The sequence below is a fragment of the Magnolia sinica genome, chromosome 11 (genome assembly GCF_029962835.1).
Source record: "Magnolia sinica isolate HGM2019 chromosome 11, MsV1, whole genome shotgun sequence".
In the NCBI taxonomy this organism is placed as follows: domain Eukaryota; kingdom Viridiplantae; phylum Streptophyta; class Magnoliopsida; order Magnoliales; family Magnoliaceae; genus Magnolia; species Magnolia sinica.
In genome coordinates, this window is record NC_080583.1 from 84,548,508 (window position 1) to 84,572,392 (window position 23,885).

At 41.3% G+C, this 23,885-nt stretch overlaps 1 protein-coding gene across 2 annotated transcripts; it reads right to left on the reverse strand.

Moving 5' to 3' along the window:
* Positions 1 to 773: 773 nt before the first annotated feature.
* On the reverse strand, positions 774 to 22,999 carry LOC131219586 (phosphoribosylglycinamide formyltransferase, chloroplastic). Of its 2 annotated transcripts, XR_009158253.1 has the most exons (6): positions 22,472 to 22,999; positions 13,113 to 13,224; positions 12,410 to 12,586; positions 9,110 to 9,236; positions 5,265 to 5,939; positions 774 to 950 (listed from the first exon to the last, which is right to left on the reverse strand). XR_009158253.1 is itself a non-coding variant. In XM_058214813.1 (5 exons), the coding sequence occupies exons 1-5, from the start codon at positions 22,827 to 22,829 to the stop codon at positions 1,490 to 1,492; spliced, it is 888 nt and encodes a 295-aa protein (XP_058070796.1). In that variant the 5' UTR covers positions 22,830 to 22,999; the 3' UTR covers positions 774 to 1,489. The 2 variants fall into 2 exon arrangements, 1 of the variants encoding a protein (XP_058070796.1); XM_058214813.1 differs by lacking the exon at positions 5,265 to 5,939 and having other exon boundaries at positions 774 to 1,603.
* Between the last annotated feature and the right edge of the window lie 886 nt (positions 23,000 to 23,885).

Consider the following 23,885-nt stretch of genomic DNA (forward strand, 5'->3'; position numbering starts at 1 on the left):
ATAAGTAGTGGGTTCCTCACCACCCAATCGGTGAATTGGAAGAGCTGACATATGGCAATGCCATGTCTCTGTATACTGCATGTGGCCAGGTTATCCATCAATCTGAACAGTCCAATTAGTGGGCCCATTAGAAAGGACGGTGTTTTGAAAATCCATAGCAATCACCTACTTTCCATCATTTAATGTGGACCATCAACTGTTTTTCTTTTCCACTGTAGATCTGAAGTACACTCTTTAGATGGTAGGGTCATACCATCTATAACCATCTCGAATCAATCTCCATCCATAGTGGGTCCCACAAGATGGACGACCCTGATTTAAAAATAACCCTGCCACGTGTATTATAGCAATATGGCTCTACCATATTCAGGTTCTTCCAGGTCCACGGTATCATCTCCCCACCCAAGAAGATTGCCCATAGTAATTTGAACTTGTACATATAGATTACAAAAAATGAGCATGCTGACACACTTACAGGTATCACCCCTCTAGAGTCTTCGGAATCTGACACACTGTGAACAGGCAGCACTAGTCATAACAAGTCTATGTATGCACAACAATACACACCATAGATAGTCATATGGGAGAATTTCTTTATCTATTAGATATTGCATGACTAGGTGAAGACACTGGATGAGCCTAGATCTGGCAATTTTCGGTCGATTCCAGGGACAAGGTTTAAGATGGTGGGGTAGTGCCATATATGGTGAAGGGTTGTGGGTTTCTGCTAATGATAGATATTAACACAATTTAACAGGGAGGAGAATCAAAACTGCATTTGATACCATTTTAACACAAGATATTATATTGTATAAATAGTATTATTTATATTTCATTGATAATGACCAAAGTATATAAAATGGGGTGGGACATCTGTAGAGATCTGTTGGAGATCTTAACAGATATACATATATATCCTATAACACACCCATACAAAAATTTCCCGGAATCTGACCCACGTCCTACGAAGTGCAATGGCCCACAAATGGATGCACCCAACGGCCAATTCACTACAGCGGATCATCCAATATTTTTCTCAGTTGCTTGTTATCACAACAAAATGCGACAGTCAAGTGACAGTAACCATTCTTTCCACCATTTTTTGAAATGGTGATCATTCATCCACAGCACAAGTAGCATTACATGTACATCAATCCAGACCACCCACATCGTTGGCCCTGTTGAAGATGAAGCATGGCCCAAAACTCACACTGATTGGATGATAACCAGCAGTTATTGGCCATTGAATATGGATTGCGGGTCACAATTTAACTGCCCATTTGATAGCCAACCAACTGAATGGTTAGGATTGTCCAATCAGTGTGAGTTTGGGAATGTTGTCCGTCCACAATGGGGACCATGACTTTGGACGGGCAGGATTGATTTGCATGTCAGCCAGGTGCATGGTGGATGAGTTGCCGGCATTTAAAAAATGGTAATACACAGTCTTCTAAAGGGTGATTTGGATTTGCAGTGAGCAGCGACTCTGTTAGCTGTAGTCGTTTGGATTTTCTTTGCTTCGGATGAGAGGCACTCCGTCTTCCCTCCAGACTACCCGCTCTTCACATAATGCCGCTGTCACCTGGACATACAGCTGATGCTCCTGAAAATTTCAAGCATTTGTATATGAATGAAAACCACAGAAAATAGCAATGAAAACGAAGGACAATCATGAGAATTAGCTTGCCCACATATGCAAATGATGATGATGATGAAACTGAGCATTGCCCACATAAACAAAGATCAGAGATGGATAGCTGTTGGGGTAGCGATGGGTTGGGTTCAGCCGGTCAGAGTCAGCACAAGCCCTGCCCATTTACTAAACAGGCCAAGTATTCCTGCCCAAACCCAACCCATGACCATTACCCCCTAACCCGGCCTGATCTACTTAAAAATTCAAGCCTGACCTGACCTGACCCGACCTGACCCATTTAATTGTAAATGGGTCAGGCTCGGCTGACCCAACTCAAACTGCCACAAGCAATTAAATGGGTTGGGCTCAACTGGCCACGACCCAACTCGGGTTTAAGAATGGAATATGAGGCTAAGGCTGTGCACACCTAGCTGAGTCAGTGGACATATACATAAATAAATAGAATTTTTTTTTTCTTAATACATAAATAGAAAAATTCATCTATACTTCTCTCCCTTTATTTGGTTTGGTTTTTGGGTCAGGTCAAATAGGGTTCACCCAAGCCTGACCCATTAACTTAAACGGGTTACATTTCTAGCCCAAGCCTGACCCACTACCCATTTAGCTTGGCCCGAAACTGTCTTCAAAGCAGGTTGGGCCAGTTGACCCGTGGACTGACCCAACCCACTGCCACCCTAGGTAGCAGTGATTCAATGTTCTAACAAGGCTCAGGAAGACGAATCCTCATGGAGGATTAAATCTAGAATTAAGTGGATTACAGAGGGGGATAAGAATACTAAGTTCTTCCATAATATGGCCAACATGCACTCTCAGTCTAAAGTCATCTTTAGCATTTTTGGTAAAGGAAACAGAGTGGAGGATAAAAAAGAAATTGCCGATCTTGCGATATCTCACTTCAAGACCCTCTTGTTGTCAGAGAACTGGATTAGACCGAAATTAGATAACATTTCTTTCAGCTGCTTGCAAGCTGAGGATGCTGATCACTTGGAGTCTCAATTCGCTGAAGTCGAGGTAAAGGTAGTTGTTGATGCATTGGGCGCTGACAAGTCTCCAGGTCCGAATGGCTTTCCAATAAGCTTTTATCGGACGTTCTGGCAAACGGTTCGGATGGACGACGTTCTATCCTTCATTCAAGAATTCCATGATAGAAGTATACTATCCAAAGGGTTGGGTGCTACCTTTATTTCACTCATTACTAGGGTGGCGGGAGCTGCGTCTTTCTCTGAATTTTGACCCATTAGTCTGATCGGGAGTCCGTATAAAATTTTTTCCAAAGTGTTGTCTGCTCATCTCTCAAAAGTCATTGGTCTTCTCATTTCCAGTAATCAAAATGCATTTATTAAAGGTAGGCAGATTATGGATGGAGCCCTTATTGCTAATGAAATCCTTCACTCCTGTCACAAGTCGAAGTATGTAGGGATTTTCTGTAAATTTGATGTTGCTAAGGCTTATGATCATGTTGAATGGGACTTCCTGTCATACATGCTAACTCGGTTGGATTTTTGTCTTAAATGGAGACGGTGGATTACCACTTGTATTGGTTCGGCTCATTTCTCGGTCATCCTTAACGATTCTCCCGCAAGATTTTTCAAGAGTTCGAGAGGCTTGCGCCAAGGAGATCCGCTGTCTCCTTATTTGTTTCTTATAGTGGCAGAGGTGCTATCTCAAATGTTGAAAAAAGGTCAAGCTCATGGATCTGTGCTAGGTTTGGAGGTCCCCCTCACTCATATCCAGTTCGCAGATGACACTCTTATTTTTTCTGCGGCTTCACAAGAGAAAATAGATCATCTTTTCACGGCTATCCGATGTTTTGAAGCTATCTCAGGCCTCACAATTAATTTTTGCAAGTCCAAAATTCTTGGAGTTAATGTCCCCATTCAAAACTTACAGAGCTTTACCGACACGTTGGGTTGCCGAGTTGAGTCTTTTCCTACTTACTTTGTTGGGTTGCCTCTTTGCATCGGTCCTCCGCCAAAACACATGTGGGACAGGGTTATTAGCAAATTCCACAGGTACCTGGCTTCACGGAAATGTAGGTATCTGTCAATTGGAGAGAGACTGACCCTCATAAAAGCAGCCCTTTCTAGCCTTCCCCTATATTTTATGTCGTTGTTCACCTGCCCCGGGTCAGTAATCAGGAGCATCGATAAAATTAGAAGGGATTTCTTATGGTTTAGCAAGGAAAATCCGAGGAAGTTCCACTTACTTGAATGGAAGGAAGTGTGTAAAGTGTTCCGTGAGGGTGGTGCAAATGTGAAGAATCTGAGACTCATGAATAAAGCTTTGCTGGGGAAGTGGACCTGGAGATTTGCCTCCGAAAAGGAAGCCTTCTGGATTTCAATCATTAAGGGCAAATACAGAACATCACACGGCGGTTGGTGGCCGAAACAATCCTCCTATTACAAGGCTTCACACATATGGAGGGGTATTCTAAAAGTGAAAGATCATGTCTGCTCTAATAGTAGATTTGAGTTGGGTAATGGAGACTCCATCAGATTTTGGGAAGATACCTGGTGTGGTGACTACTCCTTCAAGACTTTATTCCCTCAGCTTTACAGACTTGCCCCCGATAGGAATATTTATATTAACAGCTGCTGCTTGCCTTTATCCGATCAGCCGGTTTGGGATATCAGATGCACTAAAAATCTAAAGCAAAGTGAATCTGACAATTATATAGATCTTCTAAATTGTATCTCCCAAGTTAAGATTACCAACTCTCAGTCTGATAGTATCATGTCGCGTCTTGAGAAATCAACTTCATTCTCAGTCAAGTCTCTTTACTCAGCAATTTATCCTTCCGTGCGCCATCTGACTGAAGTCCCCTCATTCATCTGGCAGTACAAGGTCCCGCCTAAATATATCTGTTTCGGGTGGCTGGTTTTAGCCGTAACAGGATTCTCACTATAGATAACCTATCTAAGAGAGGCCTACAACTAGTTAATGTCTGTCTCTGCTGTATGCGCAACGCGGAATCTGTGAACCACTTACTGGTTCATTGCCCCTTCATCTCCTCTATTCTAGAAGATTTCTACCAGCACTTATGCGTCAATTGGTGCGCACTAGCTAGAATCTGCTACGAAGATGTTATCCGATTGGAATGGGTTTAAGCTCGGAAAAATCAACTCTATCATATGGCATATGGCTCTCCCAGCTATTTGGTGGATGGTGTAAGAAGAAAGGAATAATAGGTGCTTCAATGATAGGGCGTCCTCAGGTAGGATAGTAGGTTCTAAGGCTAAAAAGTTGGTCATTGAATGGGCTGTTAATGTTAAGGGTTTAAAGATGATTGATTTGTCTTTTTTGGGCGTTTAGGTGAGTTCTGCTATCTCAGCAGCTCGCTTCTTTTCTGTTTTTTTTTCTTTTTTTCTTTTGTAAGTTTTTTTTCTCTTCAATATATTAGCAGTTACTTTAAAAAAATTTAAAAAAATTTTTTTTTTTTAAAGATTGATCAATTCTGCATTTGATACCATTTTAACACAAGATATTATATTGTATAAATAGTATTATTTATATTTCATTGATAATGACCAAAGTATATAAAATGGGGTGGGACATCTGTAGAGATCTGTTGGAGATCTTAACAGATATACATATATATCCTATAACACACCCATACAAAAATTTCCCGGAGTCTGACCCACGTCCTACGAAGTGCAATGGCCCACAAATGGATGCACCCAACGGCCAATTCACTACAGCGGATCATCCAATATTTTTCTCAGTTGCTTGTTATCACAACAGAATGCGACAGTCAAGTGACAGTAACCATTCTTTCCACCATTTTTTGAAATGGTGATCATTCATCCACAGCACAAGTAGCATTACATGTACATCAATCCAGACCACCCACACTGTTGGCCCTGTTGAAGATGAAGCATGGCCCAAAACTCACACTGATTGGATGATAACCAGCAGTTAGTGGCCATTGAATATGGATTGCGGGTCACAATTTAACTGCCCATTTGATAGCCAACCAACTGAATGGTTAGGATTGTCGAATCAGTGTGAGTTTGGGAATGTTGTCCATCCACAATGGGGACCATGACTTTGGACGGGCAGGATTGACTTGCATGTCAGCCAGGTGCATGGTGGATGAGTTGCCGGCATTTAAAAAATGGTAATACACAGTCTTCTAAAGGGTGATTTGGATTTGCTGTGAGCAGCGACTCTGTTAGCTGTAGTCGTTTGGATTTTCTTTGCTTCGGATGAGAGGCACTCCGTCTTCCCTCCAGATTACCCGCTCTTCGCATAATGCCGCTGTCACATGGACATACAGCTGATGCTCCTGAAAATTTCAACATTTGTATATGAATGAAAACCACAGAAAATAGCAATGAAAATGAAGGACAATCATGAGAATTAGGTTGCCCACATATGCAAATGATGATGATGATGAAACTGAGCATTGCCCACATAAACAAAGATCAGAGATGGATAGCTGTTGGGGTAGCAATGGGTTGGGTTCGGCCGGTCAGAGTCAGCACAAGCCCTGCCCATTTACTAAACGGGCCAAGTATTCCTGCCCAAACCCAACCCATGACCATTACCCTCTAACCCGGCCTGATCTACTTAAAAATTCAAGCCTGACCTGACCTGACCTGACCTGACCCATTTAATTGTAAATGGGTCAGGCTCGGCTGACCCAACTCAAACTGCCACAAGCAATTAAATGGGTTGGGCTCAACTGGCCACGACCCAACTCAGGTTTAAGAATGGAATATGAGGCTAAGGCTGTGCACACCTAGCTGAGTCAGTGGACATATACATAAATAAATAGAATTTTTTTTTCTTAACACATAAATAGAAAAATTCATCTATACTTCTCTCCCTTTATTTGGTTTGGTTTTTGGGTCAGGTCAAATAGGGTTCAACCCAAGCCTGACCCATTAACTTAAACGGGTCACATTTCTAGCCCAAGCCTGACCCGCTACCCATTTAGCTTGGCCCGAAACTGTCTTCAAAGCAGGTTGGGCCAGTTGACCCGTGGACTGACCCAACCCACTGCCACCCTAGGTAGCAGTGATTCAATGTTCGACTCAGTGATGCCACTTCATGTAGGAAACCAAAACCCAAGTGATGGAGAGGAATTATATGAGTCTTAGTGGTTGGGCAAACAGCATAGACGGTGTCCTCAGAAACGAACTTCATACAAGTGGGGACTATAGTTCAGGTATACAGATTTTTGAGCTGTGGACTGCACCATGGATGAGCCATGACCAGGAAATCTCCCTGACGTAACAATCCTAACCTTCCATATAGAGAAATATTTGCACAGTTTTAGATGGCGAATTCATTATAGCATCATATCTAGAGGGGGGATGAGGTGATATTTTCGGAGTATCAAACTGAATTTCCTATTTTTTTCAGTTTCAAGAGAAGGGCCTTAAATTTGGAAGTGAAACCTTTTTTCTCTGAATAGGTAAGCTGGGCTCGAGCCGAAGACCTCACTGTTGAAACACATCCATATTGAGCTATGGACACAAACCCAAATGGTCTTAATCGGATTTTCATCCCCTGTTTAAGGTCTCCACTGTCTTCTCATAAGGAGATTAATGATGCTGCCTACAGTTGGCAACAACAAATAAGAACCTTAATACCAGTCACAACCTCAGGAGCATAGATTCTCAACATTGTGGTTTTGTGTGATAACGATGAGGAATTGATCCACCATCTTTTTACCCAATGTAGCATGCCTAAAAGAATTTGTGGGTACTTTCTCAACGGACCTTCCATCTTAAGTTAGGCAATGTGATGAAAATTGCACTTGAAGGCGCCCTTGGAAAGAAAGAGGGAGAATCTTATGGTCATGTTGCCTTTAGCATGTTGGGGGATTTGGAAGGAGAAGATCAATTGAACCTCAATGTGATGAACCCAGTGCTTATTTAAGGTGCTGTAACAAACAAAGAGCAACCTAATGAAATGGGCTCTCATCAGATCCAAGTTCTGTGCAAGCTGTACTTTAATTGGCTTTCCATACCAAATTCCAAGGTTATGAGGGATAAAGATGATTCTATGGTGGATAAAACCATCTAGTGGTAGTTGGAGACTAAACTTTGACGGATCTTGCCTACGTAAACCGGGAATGTGCAGAATCAGGGGAGTTTGATGCAACAACAAAGTAACTCATCTTCTCTAGCACTCTAGGTGAGATGACTCTTGAGAAGCGGAGGCCAAGGCTCTTCTTTAGAGAGGGGTTGAGAATTTCTTTTATAAATTTCTCAAGGCCATTAGATAGTGGAAGGGAACTCTTCAAGGTAGTATCTTGGGTCGCTGGTGAGATGACTCTTGAGAAGCGGAGGCCAAGGCTCTTGTTTAGAGAGGGGTTGAGAATTTCTTTTATAAATTTCTCAAGGCCATTAGATGGTGGAAGGGAACTCTTCAAGGTAGTATCTTGGGTCACCAATGAGTCCTCCAAACCATGGAAGTTGTCCTTTGATTTCAAAGAGATCCATAACACAGCCTCTAGGCTAAACAATTTCAGTCTACCCAAATGAGAAGAGAGGAGCATGATTTGGAAAGTTTGTTCACTGTTCACCAAAGGAGGTGGTCATTGGTCTTCTCTTTTTACTGTGAACTCGTTCCCTCTTCCTTGTTACGCTTTTTGCTTTCTTAATATAATTCCGTCTAGAGATTTCAAAAGCGAGGATGTTCCAATCCAGTAGACCTTTGGGGCATGGTCCATCCATGTTTGGCACCCATCAGCTCAATAGTCTAGATCGCCTAACCATTCACCATTGGAGGTTGGAATGCCTAGCCCGAAGATACCATACATGCAATTTGTCCAAGGATCATAAAATTCCTTGGTATCACAGGCAGTAGTTCACGTATTGATGAGATATGGAAAATCACCAACAACCTAATTATTGTGGTGTCCTCCAGTGGTGTACTGCTATCACCATTGGCTTACGGTGGTACCAGGCAGATGTTGGGCCCATGTGGTGTATGCATCGCATCCAACCTGTCCATCAGATGCATCCCCTCAGTTTAGCCCCATGGCAATCAGCTTAATCCAAAACGCAAGTGGGCCACAGAACAGGTACCAAGTTGGGAGGAGACACCCACCCCTGATTTTCACTAGGTCCCACCTCAGTTGCAAAACAGCCTGATTCGTCTTGACAGGCTGGATTGCATATGGACAACACGGTGAGCCCCTTGCAAAATGTAGGGTGGGCATCCCCCCTCAGCTTGTCTCAGTGGGGTGACCCACCTGATTTTCCATTTATGCCGAGTTTCGGGCCCTGGGGTTAACATGATGTGATGCATTTGATATTTCGGCCGGATGTCTTGTATGCATCACGTGGCCCCACATACGCCCAATACCACCATAGCTTGTGGTGGTATTGGTACCACTAGAGCGTGCCCCAATTTTTATCATTTACAAGGCAAACATTAATGTTGAAGACCCAAATAAAAGCATCCCTTTGATGAATGGAAGGAAAATAGGAACCTCAATACCTCATGAAGGACCCTAGTAGCTAACTCCTCTGCAGTGTCATTCGGCAACACAGGTACAACCTTTTGAGCAAGGATACGGCCAGTATCATAATGTTCATCTACAAAGTGGATTGTAGGACCAGAATATCTGCCGAATCAAGGACATAAAATCAGTAAAGGATGAAAGAAAGAGCCAAAGAGAAGGTAATATATCGATCTTCAACAATTGATCAAAAGGAGAACATAAGAATAAGCTAAAAATACAAAGAGAAAAAACAATGCAACTTTAACAACAATAGGTGTCAAACATGGGGGGACTTTAGGGATCATTCAGCACCCCTGGAAATCCAGGATTTTGGGGCAGTTGGGAATTGAAATCAGGATTTGAAAATGGTAACATGGTTGGCACCCCCTGAAAATCCTGGATTTCAATTACAATCGGATTTCATATCCATGAAAAGGGCCCCTTTTAAAACCCGGAAAAGAAGAAGAAGAAAAGAAGAAAGAAGAAAAAGAGGCTATGTTACAAAATCCAGGATTTCAAATCCTCTACAACTGTCATAACTACTCTCTTAAATGCATTCACACCATCGGATATTTCACTTGCATTCACACAACAATGATGGGATGCTCCAAAATCGGACCTATGCGATCATTATATGGGGCAATAGAAGAAAAAAATGATGCTTGGAATTAGTGGGCCCACTTTTGTTGGCCACCTGATGCTTGGAATTTCTTTATTTTGGCCAAGGCTATCTAATAATGGGCTCAATACAACAGTTGTCTTACATGTTGCGCACATATGTCATTTTAGAATATTGAGATAATTTACCTAATCACATTCATTATCCTGTGAACTATACACAACAATTTCAAGAATTCCCCACAGTCAAAATGAGGCTGCCAAAGACAATTTCTAAATTCCAAGATTTCCAAAATCCAGGCTGCCAAACACAACTGAAAATTCAGGGTTTGAAATTATGTTGCCAACAAGCCCTTAGAAAACCTATGATGACAACACGCCCATGCAAATATATAACGATATTGAAATATTAATCATTTGTGCCTCGTCGATGCATGAAATATAGAGAAAAGACATCTACATATACAAATGCACTAAAACTATATAAAATAGTGGAGACCCAATCCACTATATAGTTTTGTACAATAAGCTTAACGCAAAACGTGCATCTAAGGTATTTAAGTGCATATAATTAACCTCATGTACCTAGATGCACTTGACGAACTTAAACACACTTGGATGCATGTTGTCTGTTAAGCCTAACGTGCAAAGCTTTATGTTGGATCAAGGCTCTAAATAATACACAAGTAATGCTAAAACAGAAGAATAGGTGTGTTTGGAAATCCCAAGAACGGCAGGCAAGTAGAATACTTTTTTGAAAAAAAAAAAAATCAAATATTGATTATTTTCCAAGTACAAATTAAAGGCCAATTTGGTTGCCACTTAAAAATGATTTCATCTCATTTTAGTTAGCAATAATTACGTATTAGAGATCATGGTTTATATAAATCATGGGTTATCAAGATTATTAAAAAATTCTTACCAAAATTTCTTAATAATTATGTACTAGAGATCATAGTTTATATAAATAATGGGTTATCAAGATTATTAAAAAAAATCCTTACCAAATCTCTAACACATCACATTATCATCATCTAAGCCTTATCTGACTAATTGGGGCCAGCTACATGAAGCCTTTTTGCCATTTCGCTCTATCAAGGCCCGTAATTTCATTTAGACCATGGGGTTATCAAGTCTTTTCTCACTACCACCAACCACATCCTTTTAGGCCTTCCCCTTGCCTTTTTAGAGCCTTCAGCTTGTACCAACACACTTTCTAACCACCATAATTGTTGACATTGCTCATGTCTAGACCATCTATGTCTACTTTCCCTCATCTTATTACCTATTGGTGCTACTTTTAAGTTCTCTCAAATGCATTCATTTATAATTTTATTCTTCCCTATCTTGCCACCCATCCATCTCAACATCCTCATTTCAGCCACACTCATCCTATGAACATGTTGTTCTTTAACCGCACAATTGAGTCAAAATTGCAATAACTCAGTGAAGCAAATAAGCAGCAGGCCAGCCCATCATACCTAACAGTAAAAACATTGAAATAGGTGCTACTTAACCTTTTTTACACACACCCACGCACTCACACCACAGTGGGATTTCACCACAATGGCTACTCGAACCCATGACCTCGAGTTGAAAGTCTATCACCAAGGCATGAGTAAGGACCCATGCGGCTTCATCTTCAATCACTCGTCTATGTCATATGTGCATGGGTGCTACCCTCTAGCTTCAAGTGCCCACATGTTGACAGTGTGCCGTCTCTTGTGCCACAATGCACTACCATGCAACTTCAAGAACCTCGGATGTGCCACTTGTGCCTCAATTCAGCTCCAGGCACCCCACATATGTTGCGTATGCCAAATGTGCAGCTTTCCATTTTCTAGAATCCCATCTAAGCCTTATCTGACTAATAAAGACCCTTAAGTAAATATACATAGTTTTCGCAAACCTTTCAAGCGGCACACAGGCTGACCTGTCATCAATCTGACATGTTCATTCATTTATACAACTAGGAACAAGCCACAGTGCAAGAATCACAAGAATTGGAGGATCCTAAACCTTTGAATGGGGCCAATTTATTACAATCACCCATTGCTTATGAACCATAAATCACACGGTTAGAACCACCGAATCAAAGTTTACTTTAGAATAATAAGAAATACAAAGTGTGATATATTTATTAGATGTTTCAAGATGATGATTGGACCTATTTTGGTTATCCAGTCAATCTTGACTGCCATTTTCATGCTGTCGATCAGAAGCTGAGGATCACCCACTTGGATGATTTTCGCACCATAGCTTTATCCTAGTTGTATGAATGAATGGACAATTTGGATCGACAATAGGTCACCCTGTGTGCTGTTTAGAAGGTTCAGGGATGTTGCTTCCTTCCCCATGAAGGTGGGAATGTTGGCAAAACATGCCTGCGTGCACGCATGGTCAGTGAAGACCCTTCATAAATTACGAGTGCCCAAAATTTTGAGTCTTGAGAAACAAGTCAAAATTGCATCATTAATTAATAAATAAATAAATATTCTACAAAAGTGTCATATATGAAGTTTTGTGTTTTAACTATTATATAATATGAATCTTCAAATGCTATCATAACCAAGTCCTTTCCTAGCAAATAACGGATATCCAAGAAGATTGAGGGAGAACTAGAAAATATGCATCTGAATAAGTTCACCTCAGAATGATAACCATAAATTTTATCATACCTAGCCCCAGATGCAATGACAGCTTTATGCACTTTTAAACCGTAGTACCCCTTTCCCCCAAAAGCTGGAAGAAGAGAAGGATGGATGTTCACTACGGATCTTGGATATGCCCGAACTAACTCAACTGGTATGAGTTTCAAGTAACCAGCAAGTAGAAGAAAATCAATATCTAATCTCCTGCTTAAAGAAAACATTTCAAAATGTTAAGCTGAATCGAGTAATGACTAAGTGAAATGCATATGGAAATATTTTCTTTTTTCAGTAAACTGTCAACATCTGCATGTATATTTTGGCAGATCGGATGCTTGTCGAGAGCAGTGAGCATTTGAGGTAGAATGTTGTTTTCCTTTCCGCCTCAAACCAACATCTGCTACATTTCAGATCTGGCCTGACACATGATAGGTGTAGATTTGGGCAGAAAAGCTAGCTGCCCATACCTCTCTGAAGAGATCCAAACATACGCAAAGAATTATTAAGCAGCTATAGGACATGAAACAGACTGGTGCTCAAATCCATTCATAACCCAAATAAGCTATGCCAATCCAGTGCATTTGACGGTTACAACTTGAAATATTGTGTTGTGCATCTGAAGAAATTTTGCCTTTTTTCTATGGAAATTCTTTTTGTACGTTTTGAGATCAGCACTACATGTTGAGAAGATGCATGAACAACAAAATACGAACTTTTATGAAAATATCCTCACCGCAGAGCAGTTACAAGGTCAGCTGCTGACAGTCCATCAGGTGAGGATGAACTCTTAGGGAACATAATAACTGGGATACCATTATCTCTTGCATACGCAGCACCTCCACAACCTGCCGTGCAATATGAAGAAACTTAACAATCACAGAATATACCACAGTTCAAATACTTGGCAAAAAAATTCTGTGAGCAATAGAGCCCCACGTATCTCTTTTCTTCAGCAAACATTAGTACACTGAGGAGAGGGGTGCACCAACAGAATGAAAGAAAGGGTCTTTGGGAAAACATATCTAACAAGAGATCTTTGCTAAGCCCACACACATGCAATAAAGCTCATGTAGACACCACACGTGCCAGAATGGCACGATAGTTCCGAGATCCAATCCACCCAACAGACTGGCACCACTAAATGATGCCCTAGCCTGAGAATCAGGTTGATCTGCTGGTGAGGTGGGCCACGGTTTTCAAAAAAAAAAAAGTACGGCTCTGAAAAACTTGGTTGAAGTTTTCTAACCCATCCACCTATTAATGGGGGCCATCTGCTAACTGGACCAGATTTATTTTTGGGAAAACATGTGTAAGGTCGGACCAACCTGATGGATGGATTAGACTAGCACTAGATTCACACACGTGCTGGCACATGTGGCGTGTACACGAGCTTAATGGCCTTTATTGCACACATGTGTGCACTTAGCAAAGTTCCTAACAGGAAGCAATTAAAACAGCGAAGACTGTGAAAGCAACCACTTTTCATGTACCCATCAACAGTTGACACTGATCATTTGGTCTATACAGATATAAACTTAAAGATCCCACAATCAGAAAAATATAAGTAAACTAAAAATGAAATAAGAAATCTGCTATCCATTTGCTTCCTGATGAATGTGGTAGAAGGGACCTTCAGAGAAATGACAAAGGCCTTGAACATATTCTAATATGCAAAACGCAAAGCACACCCAATAACATTCAGAGAGTCACATGACCATAGAATAATTGTGAGGAAATTTTTAAGCCCCTCCAACTCCAATAGAGCCTCAGTCACAATCTCATTGATCTCTCCAATTCCAGTATCTTCCCTTTTAATTGCCTCACTGAGTAGAAGCCCATATTACCAATCAGCCTACAACTTAACTTAAAATCTCACTTGAGGGAAACACGCACCTCTTTACAGTCTTGAAGGCACTGATGTAACTAGCAGCACCAATTTTTCTTTTCTTTTATTTTCTTTTGAAGACTGTTGCAATGCCTTTTAAAAATAAATAAAATAAAATAAAACTGTTGCAACAGATTTTCAACCCGTTATCAAGTCAAAAACTTCACCATGAACCCCTCCAAGTAAACCCAAAAAATCACATAGCTTCTGATGTGTTTCAGGACATTACATAAATTTGTACCAACATCTCTCTAATCAAGTAATAATTGGATCCTATACTCTGGCTTTCAATTCTTAGTCATCGACCAATAACTTTGGCCTAAAAGTTATGTCCCTGTCAAGCAACGTTGCTGATGCAGGATGGTTTTCTTAACCTAGGATGATAGATGAAATCAGATTTTCAGTTTAAAACATGAGCAACAAAAGTATCAAAATTCAGCAACCTCATCATAAACCAAACAATTAATCAAATAAGCAATTACATGTAATCCTAGGCTACCACATGCCCGTACAAAGGAACTACTAAGATGTTAATTCGAAATATAATGGAATTAAGGAATTCTATCCAAAACATGAGGGTAGAGCTATTTTAAAGGGAATCACCTAAGTCCTAAAGGGATTCTAAAGGATTTTTGGTTTACGAAAATTAGGGTTAGGGTTAGGGTTAGGGTTTGGAAATAGGGGAAATATGAAATTGGGTTTTATTTGAAAGGGGAATCAAGGGTTTTAGGTTAGGGTTTGGCAAAGAAAGAAGAATTATGAAGGATATAAGAAAAGGGTTGAAGTGAGGTCCACAAAACAATCCATATGGGTTGTCTGTACAGTCATACGAACGTACGGATTCACATGTATGGCTGGACTTTTTGTTCGGGTAAGGGTTGGGATAGTTTGGGTTTAAGAAGAAAAGGGAAAGAAAAAAAAAAAGGAGAAAAAGATTTGAGAGGAAAAGAGAATAGATGGGAGAAAATATATTTGGAGCTTGAGAGGAGATAAGAGATGAACAAGGCTTCACACCAAGGTAGTTTTCATTCGGATTCACACTAAATGACGTTTCACACCACATTCTCCACAAACGCAAGACAAAGAAAAGAGAACTTCAAGCTTTTTCATTAACATCACATATAAAATAAATATTAAAAAAAAAAAAAATTAAAACTAGGGTTGGACGTCCAAGTCTTTATAATCTAAAAGTTGGTCTTTTACAAAAAGATCATTAATGAAAAACATGTTTGCTTTTAACCCCCTATTTTGTAAATTATAAATACCTCCTTGTAAAAGCATAAAACCAATAAAACATATAAATAAAATCTCAAAAAGTAAACTAAGTGCTAAAAAAAATCACTATAATTCTAAGAAATTAAGACTATCCAATGAACTTTGAAGATGTCCACGATCACGGCAGGCCACGACGGTCCGATCGAGAAGTCCTCGCGATCTAACGGTCCGAAAACATCCTCCACACAACCCACATGCTATTTGGGGTCTTCGGCTCCTCCTTGGGACTCGAACGGGTACTCACCTAGCCAGAGGGACACTAGGGCTCGGACCATCCTCTAATATGTGCGTAACGGCGTCCGTAATGTGATGCCCCCATCAACTCTCCCCGACTGAAAAGAATTCGCCTCTGGCAAAATCAAGCACTGGTACCGCTCAAGTCTAGATTGATGCCCTGAAACTTCGTATCTGTGATCCAAGTACTGTCTGAAATCAACATGTTCTTCCACTTCACGAGGAACTTCTGAAACCCTCCTTGGCGTGTAGAAACTACTTTGCCCATCCAAGATACTCTCAATCTCCTCTTGTTTAGCAGATATGGATGGCAAGTGAGGTAAAAGCTGGGAAGACAGGTCAGGTAAAGGCCATGGGTCATAGGACATATCTAGATGATTGTGATAATCAGGTGAAATGCTGGTAGCTGTAGCTGGGGACCCCGTATAAGACACAAGATCTTCCACATTAAATGTAGAACTAATCCCCATGGAAGGTGGAAGGTCTATCATGTGTGCATTAGAACCAATTCGTTTAGGTGAAATGCTAGTAGTTGCAGCTGGGGACCCCGTATAAGATACAAGATCTTCCACATTAAATGTAGAACTAATCCCCATGGAAGGTAGAAAATCTATCATGTGCGCATTAGAACCAATTCGTTTCAGTATCTTATAAGGTCCCGCACTACGAGCCTGTAGTTTCTTAACAGTTCCATGAGGAAACCACTCTGGCCTAATGCAGACCATCACATAGTCACCTACCTAATACTCTTTGAATCTACGATGAGAGTCGGCATAAATTTTATAATAATCGTTGCTCATATTAATCATTTGTTTAATTTCATTATGTAATGCATGAATGTGTTGTGCAAAGGACTCTGCAGACTCTGATGACCTATGTGATAATGACATGAGAATGAGGTCGATAGGTTTTCTAGGCTTATAACCGTGTGCAACTTCAAATGGACTCATGCCTATGGACCTATTAACTGAAGTATTACATGCTAACTCCGCAACAAGTAATACTACATCCCACACCCTAGTGAGATAGCCCACAAGACATCTCAACAAATTATCGAGACTCCTATTAACCACCTTTGTCTAGTTGTCAGCCTGGGGGTGGCAAGCCAATGAAAACTAGAGCCTCGTGCCCATCATGTGTCAAAGTGTCTTCTAAAAGTAACTCATGAACATAACATCTTGGTCAGACACAATAGTTTTGGGCAAACCGTGCAAACGAACTACCTCCCTAAAGAATAGCTTCGCAATATTGGAGGCATTTGAAATCTTAAAACATGGAAGGAAGTGGGCCATTTTAGAAAATCGATCCACTACGACAAAGATGGAATCGTGCTTCCTAATAGTCTTGGGAAGCCCAAGGCCCATGCTAATGTCCCGTCACGACGCGTGTGGCACTAGCAAAGGCATATACAATCATGTATTTTGCCTCTTTTACTTTGCCAGCTGACAAGTACGACATTGCCCAATAATTTTGGCTACGTCCCACTTAAGACTAGGCCAATAAAATATATCTTCAACAAAGGCAATGGTCTTGTCACGACCAAAGTGACCTACAACTCCTTCGGCATGAAGCTCCCAAATGAGAAAATCCCAGAGAGAGGTACGAGGAATACAAAGTTTGTCACCTTTAAATAGGAAACAATTGTTCAAGACAAAACCACTATCATTCTTTGACTAATCATCCAACAGCAACGCATATACCTTCCCAAAATCTAGGCAAGCAGGGTATTCATCTCTGAGTTGCTCAAACCCAATAACATCTGCACTCATGGACTATAAAAGCGTCATCCTACGACTAAGGGCGTCGGCAGGTTTGTTCTCGACCCTGACCTTATGTTTTAATACAAACAAATACTCTTAGAGAAATTCAACCCACTTAGCATGCCTTGTGTTTAGCTTCTTTTGGGAGTTAAGATAACATAGGGCCTTGTGATCAGAAAACAAGACAAATTTTTGTGGTAACAGATAATTTCGCCAATGTCTCAAAGACTGGACTACTGCGTAGAACCCCTTGTCATAGGTAGAGTATCGTTGCTTTGCATCATTCAACTTCTCATTAAAGTAAGCAACGAGGTGCCCTTCTTGACTAAGCACTCCACCTATACCCACACCTGAAGCATCACACACAACTTCAAAGACTTTAGAAAAGTTTGCAAGGTGTATGAGGAGAGCCTAACTCATTTTGCCCTTTTATCTCTTTAAATGCTCTAGAGGCTGCTTTAATCCATGCAAACTCTCATTTCCTTATGCAATCGGTGATGGGAGCCATGATGGAACTAAATCCTCTGATAAACCACCAATAGAAGGTAGCTAAGCCGTGAAAGCTTCACACCTAGTGAATAATGCGCAGTTCAAGCCACTCTATTATGGCACTGACCTTCTCAAGGTCTGCTCTCATGCCCTCATATGTAACTATAAACCCTAAGAAAATAACACTATCTGATATGAATGTGCACTTCTTCATATTGGCATAAATCTTTTCGGTTCTACGGACCTCGCAAACTTGCCTCAAATGATGGAGATGTTGTTCCTTGGAAGTATACACAACCAGGAACTTACCTATAAAGGGTCTCAACACCTAAGTCATCACTCTCATAAATGTGCTCGGGGTATTGGTTAAACCAAAGGGCATGACTAGCCACCCCACCCCTAGTGTGGAGATACGGTGCATCCTTGGAATCACACAAAGATACCCCCACATCATCCACCCACACCGATGAGAAGACTCGATCCTTAGGCTCCCGTTCCGATACCACTTTGATAGCGGACAACAGGCCAATGCACCAAAAGCTCCAGAGCTGTTGGGGGAATATCGATTTATTCTTATGTTCTGGCTCTCCCGGGCAAACCTGGGCGAGTCCTCCCCGTGGGCAACCCCCGCATCACACAGTTCCCCGAATCGCACGGTCCCACAATGGGTCCGACCTCGTGGCCATCCTGCATCTCACAGGCCCCACCTCGTGGGCCACCCCACCCCCAGTGTGGAGATACAGTGCATCCTTGGAGTCACACCAAGATGCCCCCACATCAGTTGCACACTATCTCTTCCTGGTGAAGAAGAGCACTCTCTCTCTCTCTCTCTCTCTCTCTCTCTCTCTCTCTCTCTCTCTCTCTCTGATGCCATTCTTGTACAATCAAGCAAAAACCCTCTCTCCATCTAAGGTTGTAAATGACCTCCTTATTCTTCTCCATGTTCCTTCAAAATCTTTTAGCTTATTGAAGCAATATGACAACAAAAGGCCCGTGAATGTATTGTTTCCTCGACAATGTGATGGAAAAGAAGGGTGTCACAACCAGTTCAACGGGCCTGGATTTTGAACTGCTTGCAGTCAACATTTCAATTTTGCCCAGCCTAGGCCAAGAGGATGATGTCCCTACATAACATCAAAAGAAAAGGTGATGTTTCCACAAATTGCATTTTGAAATGAACAAAATTGACAATGATTCAACATTGTGCTAGTTAGCAACTTTGTAGAGATCTAAGAAACGCTTCCTCCCAATACAAAGATGACAAGTTGAACATGACAAATGATTAGAAACATAAAAAGAATGCTTCTCGTGAATCTGAATCATTTCCACTTGTCTCCATCACCATCATTGTCATCATCCTGTCCAAAATATCATGCCATGGACCCTTTTTCCATCATTTCTATCAATTGAACTGTCTTGTCCATCTTGAATTCAGTATTTTTTCTCCTCTCCCATCTCTTATCTTTCTTTAACATTTGGAAAACTACAGTTAGCTCATTTTTATGACAAGGTGATGCATCTGGTGGGAAATGCCCTGAATATTGAAAGAATTACCAAAAAGAACATTGGAGAAAATTAACGTCATTCCAGACCCATACAGCAAGCACACTTCCTACCTGGATCTTACAATATTTGGCGTCTAGGCCAATATCCAAAGTTGTCAGCAGTAATCATACAACTCACCTTCCTCACTTAAAGTATACTCAGGAGGACTTTATTGTCACTTGAATAGGGAAATTGCTCAAGATAGATGAAATCAACTTCTTCGAGTTTTCCTGACCATGATCACTATTATCATCATCATTACACTACCGTTGTCTCGGTCATCACAGCATTTGTCCATGATGCAGGTCAGGTCAGCATAGTGACTTACACGAGCTATCAGCAATGGAAGCAGCAACAGTGACAAAAGCAGCCGAAAGATAAACAAACTTCCACGATCAGTGAGTATCTTGGCAATGATTCATGGCAAGCGGGCTGGATTTTGAGACCTAGCAAGCGACTCAGCGGCAGAAACAAAAATCTGGAGAAATAAGGATTTCCACATATGTGCTCTTGAGTAGGGAGATGAACAATCATGGTTCCATCTTTCTTGACCTTATACATGTCCTCACAGCAAAGATAAACAGCATGGCAGTTGTATTGCCATGCATGGCCCAGTGAAAGATGGCAAGCATCCATCACAACTACGCTGTAAAACACCTCATCAATGAACGAATCACGGTCACCAATGGAGAACGAGAAAGGGCACCTTTAGGATATGGTTACTCCATTGACGTCATTGAACCAACATAGCTCATATGACGGGTGTGGTTCAGTGGGTAGATGTAGTGAGTCCACAGTTCATTAAGACACAGTCCTCACTACATCTATTATTAATGATGATATCACATTCATGTCCTTCAATTGCGCAAAAAGTTCAGACAGGGTTGAGATAATTCCACCCTTCATGATCAATTGGCAATGGAAGGTGATCAATTGCGCTTGGTTGTGGTGATCAACTGGAATCTTGATATCATCATCATAAATTGGTTCCTCAAAAGACAGTTCCAGTTCGACCCGCACTTCATCTTGTGGTTCTTTGTTGATCAGTAAGGGTTGCCCATGTATGAACGATGCACCGATATCACCATTTAAGACAATGACCTCCTCCTAGGCCAGTTCTTCATCTAAGATCAGTCCGTTATCAACTTCCATCTCTGCTGTGCTTTCGTTGACTTCAGCCACGAGTTGCTTTCCCTTCTCCAAATAGTTAGAAGCTTTCGGACAAGTGGCTGCCTGAATCCCTGATGATTCAGGTCTCCACACCGCATGGACGAGTTATGGGTAGTGATTCAAGCACTAGAACCCACAGTATTTGGAGGATTGGTTGAGTGGGATTCACCGCAGGAACTCGTTTGCTTTGGGTTCTGGGAGTTGGCTGACTTTCCTCATCAAGTGCTAGTCTGACTGTGCGCACTTTCATGGGAAGCACTCCATGCAGTGTCGATACCATGCTTTTTTTGTGATTCAACTACAGATGCACGGTGGTAGGCTTCAATAAGCAGCAATTTGTGGGTAGATTATTAAAACATCACGGATGGATGGATGCAAGCTGCTTAGGTACTAGGCAACCAATTGTTCGTCCAACTCATTGAGATCATTTCAGGCAACCAAATGGTTGAACTCTTCTGAGTAATCTTCTATCATCTGATTCTCTTGTCTAAGTGTGTGAAACTGTTGATACATGGTTTGCATGTAATTAAACAATAAGAAGGTTGCACGTAGTTTCTTCTTCATCTTTTCCAATAATTTAAATTTCAATTTACCTCAGTGCTCATGTGAGCCCTTCAATTATTCTCAACAAGCGGGTGCTCTTCCTTTCAACTTGATGGCGACGAGTTTCACCTTCTTATCGTCAGGGACATCCTTGTGATCAAACATGCACTCAACTGTGTTGATCCAATCAATGAAATCCTCATACTTCAAACCTCCATGGAATTTAGACACCATAGTCACACCTATCTAGTGAGTATGAACAATCATTTCCTCATCATAATTCTTGGGATGGAGCAGGATTGTGAAATGGATTTGAGATCCAAGGCATAGAAATTTTTCAATGGGGCCTGCCTGTGGGCAGAATGATTTGATTTGCACCCTGAATCAAATCAGGCGTCCTGTTGCTTCGAACCTTCGTATTGCTCCAACCAGCATGTTAGCACTTCGACTTGTTCTCATAACCACATATTCTCCTCTTTCAACTCATTCTAAGCCTTTGCAGTAGGCTCGGATTGCGCGGCATTTCGGTGCCACAGCCACATCCTCTCATACATGGAGCCATGAACAATGATGGTACAGGTTGAATGGTCAAGTGGCTCAAAAGTCAGGATAAACGAGTAAGTTGATCTTTGAAAGCTAAGAAAATCTATAAACCCATGAAAGATAATAACCAGATGATAAAACTAAACCAAATTTCCATACTGGTCTATAAATCAGACAGTGCCAGGAGACAATAGAAAGGAAACAAATGATACTCAGGCAGCGTATGGTCGATCAAACCCATGCAGTCAATTCTCCAAAGGCATGGCAGACATGCACATAATAAACACCGTCTAGATTGCTAGCCACACTGCAAATGGAGCATAGACCTTAAAGCCACAGTGGTTGAAAGATGTTTGATCAGTGACCATCGAATTAGCTGGGAAAAGGAGAATTCACCAAAAGTCCAAAATCAACTGGAAATCGCCAGTCGATGGGATTGGGACTGATAGGACATCCGACCAGTGAGGTTAATATTTGGGACTACGACTATGACACATCTACTGTCGGCCCGCAATTCGGACGGCCTGGATGCCCACATGACTGATTGACATCTATAGTTTTTTCAGTAACTTATAAAAGCAAAACCATTCAAATCCATTGAAAGATTTCAATAACATGGGAAAAGGAAGGAAAAGAAGTTCTTCATACCAGGCTTATCTGTGACCAAAACAGCAATGTGGCCGTGAATTGCTCGCCGAACAGCTGCCTCATGAATCGAACGGAAGTTCGATCCGCCACCGGACACAAACACTGCCAGATTCTTCCTCCGAGGCCCATCTCCAGAACCTCCTCCTTCATCAGCAAAACCACCGTTTTCAGCCCTGTTTATGCACAGAAATCCTCTCCTGGGCACTCCTCTTTGGGAAACAAGCTTCAAATCGAAATGGGTTTTGCAGGAACTCCATTTCTGAGATGGGATTGAGAGAGAAGGTCGAGAATGGGAGCCCACAGAGGGTGTTTTTGTTGGGTTTGAGGAGAAGCTGAGGAGAAAGCTTTTGGCTTCCATTGAAGTTCAAGACGAGCTTTAACGGATCTCTTTTATTTCATGGAAGGAAGTGATTTTTCATGGAAAGGTGGAATCTTTCGATGCAGAGTTGGAAAGAACGGCCCGCCCAAGAGTGGAACAGCATCGCCAGCATCTCCCTCTCCCTCCCTCCGTACCCAAAAGGAAAGAGAGGGGAGTTATTTGATGCTCCGGTGAGTATGACACTTGATACACTGGCATGAAATCGGATTGCGTACTGAGCTACTCAGTACGCTCTTATCGTACTGAGTAAACTTGGTTGGGCCCACCTTTAATGCATGTGGTCTATCTACGCAGTCCATCCTTTCTTCCATCTAATTTGTGGGGTTAAGCCCAAAGTTGGAGAATATCCAAAGATCAAGTGGATCATACCATCGGAAACAGTGGGGATAATGATTTCCACTGTTGAAACCTTGTTAGATCTCATAGTAATGTTTATTTGTAATTCAACTTGTTCATAAGATTTCACAGACATGGATGAACGGAAAACACAAATATAAGCTTGATCTAAAACTTATGCGGCCCCAGTAAATTTTCAACAGTAGAAGTTCAAGTCAACTGTTTTCTTTGGTGTGATCCATTTGAACATTGTACATGCTTCATTTTTTGGCTCAAGCTCTAAAAATATCCGGTGAAATGGATGGACGGAGTTGATAAAATATATAAATCATGGTGGACCCCACGGAGTTTACTCGAGCCTGGTGAGTTACTCACTACGCAATCCGCTTCCCAGTATGATATATTAGTCGTATTTAAATCAATTGAGTTGTTTGGACCCACAGTTGTTCGTCCCTAAAATTAGATTGGTTGAACGGTCCTAATCTTAGATTCTTGGACATTTATCTCTTGAATTATTACCATTAGATTTTTTTTAGGGTATACCTTTTTTTTTTCATTTGAGCCATTATAAAAGTGAATCGCAACGTAAATGTGGGGATGTAAATAAAATAGAAGGCTTGGGTGTGACCCACCTTCTGCATCCTCACATTTTTTTTCTCCTTTTCCTATTTTCCTTTTGGGTAGGTACGTATGTTGAAC

Excerpts from the sequence above, each read along its gene's own strand:
- LOC131219586 (XM_058214813.1), bottom strand. The coding sequence starts at position 22,829 with ATGGAAGCCAAAAGCTTTCTCCTCAGCTTCTCCTCAAACCCAACAAAA. Across the intron at positions 13,225-22,471 it reads TTTGGTCACAGATAAGCCTG|GTTGTGGAGGTGCTGCGTAT; the intron begins GTATGAAGAACT and ends ATTGCACGGCAG. Across the intron at positions 12,587-13,112 it reads GACCTTGTAACTGCTCTGCG|GAGATTAGATATTGATTTTC; the intron begins GTGAGGATATTT and ends TTCTTTAAGCAG.